Source organism: Penaeus vannamei, chromosome 25 (assembly GCF_042767895.1).
Source record: "Penaeus vannamei isolate JL-2024 chromosome 25, ASM4276789v1, whole genome shotgun sequence".
NCBI classification, from domain to species: domain Eukaryota; kingdom Metazoa; phylum Arthropoda; class Malacostraca; order Decapoda; family Penaeidae; genus Penaeus; species Penaeus vannamei.
The window spans coordinates 14,346,251-14,351,250 of record NC_091573.1 but is presented as its reverse complement, the minus strand read 5'-3'; the positions used below and the strand labels follow the sequence as shown (position 1 = coordinate 14,351,250).

At 34.9% G+C, this 5,000-nt stretch overlaps 1 protein-coding gene across 1 annotated transcript in view; it reads right to left on the bottom strand.

Moving 5' to 3' along the window:
• The window catches only part of LOC113817170 (uncharacterized), a 10,334-nt gene that overhangs the window by 4,595 nt on the left and 739 nt on the right, over window positions 1-5,000 (bottom strand). Inside the window, exon 2 of the mRNA XM_070138845.1 lies at window positions 4,583-4,657. Coding sequence (XP_069994946.1) covers window positions 4,583-4,657 — 75 coding nt within the window. The remainder of the gene's footprint in view (window positions 1-4,582; window positions 4,658-5,000) is intronic.

The following is a 5,000-nucleotide window of genomic DNA, read 5'->3' as shown; positions in this document are numbered from 1 at the left end:
ACACTCAAACAAACAAGCACACATACACACAAATACCCACATACGTAAACACACAAATACCCACATACACAAACACACAAATACCCACATACACAAACAAACACACAAAGACCCACATACACAAACACACAAATACCCACATACACACGCACACGCTCAAACCAACAAGCACACACACACACTCTTAGGCACACACACACACCCGCACACAGATTCCCACGCACTGCACACGCCCGCACACAGAGGGGGAAAGTCTTCGCATGAATAAGACGATTTAATAAAATGCAACTCATGGGAGAAAATCCTTTACGGTTTTCTGTTTGTCTACCGTCGTGTGTGGGTCGTCTTCAGTTTTCTTGGGTCTTTTTTTCTCTCTTCTGTGGTTTATCTGTCTTTTTTTTATTCCCTCGATCTTGCTTGTTGGGTTGTTTGTTTCTGATTTATGTCTCTGTTTCTTTCTCGGTTTTGGTCAGACTCTCTCTCTTTCGCTCTCTCCCTCTCTCTGGGTTTCTCTCTCTCTCCGTCTCCCTCTTTCTTTCTCTCTCTTCCTCTCTCTCCGTCTCCCTCTTTCTCTCTCTCTTTCGGTTTCGCTCCCCCTCTCTCTCTCTCTCCGTCTCCCTCTTTCTCTTTCGGTTTCGCTCTCTCTTTCTCTCTCTCTCTCTCCTCACTCTAAAGGAGTTGGGTATGTTTGGGTCATGTAATATTTATCCAAATGAACTATTCAAAATCAAATCCCTTTTGCTCTTGCTCGACCTTCTTCGTCGCTCTCTCTGTCTCTCTCTTTCTCTGTTTATTTTCTACCCTATTCTTGTCCTTTTCACTCTCTCTCCCTCAAATCTGTAATCAATCTCCTTTTTAAAATGTCTATTACGCCATTGCATACCACTCCTTTCATCTTCTTCCACCTGTGTCATACCTCAATTATTTTCCTCTGTCCCTTCCCCTTTCGTCGTCGCGTGCGCCATTTCCCCTCTTTATCTTTTTTTCATCCTTCCCTCCTCTTCGCTTTGATTTGACCTTGTCTATTCCCTCGTATTTATCAGTTCTTTTTCTCGCCTCTTTCGTTATTCTTTTAGCTTTCTCTTCTATTTACCATTTGTCCTTTGCTTTACGCTTTGACTTTCTCTCTTTCTCGTGGGGGGAAGTGATTGAGTGTTGCCCCCTTCCCTTTCTTTCCAAAATAAAAAAAAAAAAAATAAAAAAAAACAATAAAAAAACATTTAGTCAAAATAGAAATAGAAATATAAACTTCCTAGGAAAAAATGATTGAGCGTTGCCCCCTTTCCTTCCTTAAAAAAAAAAAAAAAACTCGGTCAAATAAAATAAAATAAAAACTTTTAGTCAAAATATAAAATAGAAATGTAACCTTCCTAACAAAAAAAAAATAAAAAAAAATAAATAAATGAATAAAATAAAAAATAAAAAATAGAAAGATACCCTTCTAGTGAAAATCAGGAAGAGAAACATGCTGATCTAGTCAAAATTATGGAAAAGAAATAATATACATATATTCTGTCAGGGGTTTACCTTTTCTTCAGCTGAGGAACTTTTATGAAGGTCTGTGTTCGTCATGTCACTCTTTCTCTATTCGTCTACTTCTTATTTGGTTTATTCTCTTCCCATTTTTTCTTCTTATTCCCTTTCTAAAATCCGGAAGTCAACGTTAACTTTCCTTTCCCCTCTTCATATTTTCTTATCTTCGGTTCTTCTTCACATTTACCCCTGCTCCCTCTTTTACTTTTTTGTGTTCCAAAATCACTATTCCCTTTTATCTTTTTCTTACCTTTATTCTCGTCTCTTCTCTACCCTCTCTTCTTTGTTTCTTTTGCTTTTCTCTGGTCCTTTAATCTGTTTTCTCTCTTCTGTTTCTTTCTCTCTTTACAGTATCGTTCTCTCTTCTCACTTCCGTCTCTCTATACATTTTTTTCTGCTATTTTGCTCTTCACTTGTCCTTTACTTATTCAACTTTCTATCTTATCTCTTTCTTTCCAGTGTATTTCTTCTTAGTCTCCTTCTCTCTTCTCAGTCTCTTTCTTTTCCTTGCTTCTTTTACTGTTCATTTGTCCTTTACTTCTTCAACTTTCTATCTTATCTCTTTCCTTCCAGTGTCTTCTTAGTCTCATTCTCGCTTCTCTGTATCTTCAGAGATCTATCTATCTTATCTCTTTCTTTCCAGTGTATTCTTAGTCTTCTCTCTTCGCTATCTCTTTCTCTCTTCTCCACTCCAGTCGCTATTCACTGGTTGTTATTCCGCTGTCTCTTTCTCCTCCGCCTCCTCCTTCTTCATATTCTTCTTTTCTCCTCCTCCCCCCCCCATCCCCTGATCTACTTCCTGGTGTCTGCTGAGCAATCTGAAAGTCGTGACTAGCTCTTTCTTGCTTTTAATTTAGCACTTTCTTGCTGACTCTACTTATCTTTAGAGTATTTTCTGGCTTAAGTTACTTCACTAAAGCTTATCACTTCTTTTTGGCCATTTACACATTTTCTCGGTGATATTCCCTTCTAGACATCTTTATCGATACAAACATACATACGCAATAAAATACTTTTATATGCACACACATACACGCCAGTTACACACACACACACACACACACACACACACACACACACACACACACACACACACACACACACACATATATATATATATATATATATATATATATATATATATATATATTATATATATATATGAATGTACATACATATACATATACATAAATAGTATATGTATGCATGTATCTCTCTCTCTCTCTCTCTCTCTCTCTCTCTCTCTCTCTCTCTCTCTCTCTCTCTATATATATATATATATATATATATATATATATATATATATATATATATATATATATATTATATGTATATATATATATATATATATATATATATATATATATATATTATATGTATATATATATTGTTGCTTGCTTAATCACGTGCACCCTTCTCCTTGTCCTTTTAATCATCCCTACCGTTGCCATAGTTACCATTATCATGATCAATATTCATGAGGATGCTGGTCCTATAATTATCATAATGCTGATTAAATTAGCATAATCATGATAAAAATCAGAACTATATCACTAATAACAACATAAGAAATTACCATAATGATAATAACGATGACGATACTGGTGATGATGACAACAATAACAAAATCATTAAGTTCTTTAATCATACTGCTGTTAAAATTAGTTATTATTATAACCGTTTTGATCAACTGAATATTATTAACAACGGCAGTCGCGGTTGTAAAATGTCTCTAGTATTGTCATCATTATCATCATTATTCATATTTATCCTCACTACTGTTTGCATTAAGATGATCTTTATTATTTCTGTTATCATCATCATTAAGATTATATCATTATCATAATCATGATCATTATCATTATCATCGTTATCATTATCATCATCCGTGCTATCAGTATGTTTCATTAATGTTATTACTACTGATATCAATAATCAATATTATCATTATTATTATCACTATCATTATTTATCCTCTTTATTACCATTATTATTTATAATTATCATCACTGTTTTAATGTTATTATAATAACCATTATGATTTTGGTACAATAATTATTGTGATTTATTATCATTATGGTCATAAGCATTATCATTATGATTATGATTACTATTATCAATACTATCATTATCACAACCATTATTATTTTTATCATTATTATCTTTATTATCATTACCATTATAAATTTCATTATCATTACCATTATAAATTTTATTATCACTGCCATTATAAATCTTATCATCATTGCCATTATCATAATCATCATTATCATCAATTATCAAAAATCACACACTTTTTCTATACAAAGCCACACGAACACCCTATAAACATCATATAGAAATTCACTCATGGATTGAGGAACCCAGTTATGATGACGCAACATGAACGGGGTTGTGCTGGGGTAGGGTGGGGGAGGGGGGGGGGCAGGCAGTCTGTCACGCTTGAGCTGATGTTTCTCACGGAATCACACTTACCGCTCTACAGTCTTCGTTATTTTTGTTTAGTTATTTATCTATTTTTGACTTATCCATTTTTTTAATTGATTTTTTATTTGCCGTTGGGATATCAGTTATTGTTTTAATTCGGTCGTTGCCAAGTGTTGGAATTGTGGGTCATTTGTCTTAAGTAAGGGGGTACTTTGACATAAATAGGTGGAGCGAGTGAAAATCAATAGCGTGTGTTGTTATGATTTGATTCTCTCCCATTCTTTTTTTCCCATTTTATCCGTTCTTGATCTCTTTTCTCCGTTCTCTGTCTCTGTCTTTATTCCCTCCTTCTCTCTCCTTTTCTTCATCTTCCTCTCCACTTCTTTCCCTTCACCCTTGGTCTCTCAGAGAGAGAGAGAGAGAGAGAGAGAGAGAGAGAGAGAGAGAGAGAGAGAGAGAGAGAGAGAGAGAGAGAGAGAGAGAGAGAGAGAGTGAGAGAGAGAGAGAGAGAGAGAGAGAGAGAGAGAGAGAGAGAAAGAGAGAGAGAGAGAGACAGAGGCAGAGAAAAAGAGAGAGAGAGAGAGAGACACAGTCTATAAATAAACATAAATTTCCCACAAACCTGCGTGATGTATTCGGTGTTTTGATGTGTGACGTAACTTATGCTCGTTTCGGTCAACGTCTTCGTCAATTCCAGCTGGAAAAAAGGAAATTGTAATATAGAATAGAAACAAGAATAAGGATATACAGAGAGAAACGTATACACAGGCAAAACGGCAAAATATTTGTGTTTGTATTTTCTTACCTATAACATTAAAGCCGTTAAAATATAACAATAAAAGATAAATGGATCAATATAACTTCTCACATCACGACTAAACACAAACACACGCGCACAAAAAATTATATAACAAACACAACAATTCTCTCTCCATTCACGGTTTAGTCATTGTTATCTAAAGGGAAATTGGTGTATAACTCCCTTTCGCTTTGTGGTTCACGGATGACCACAAAAAGAAAGATGAATGATGTGATTAGAC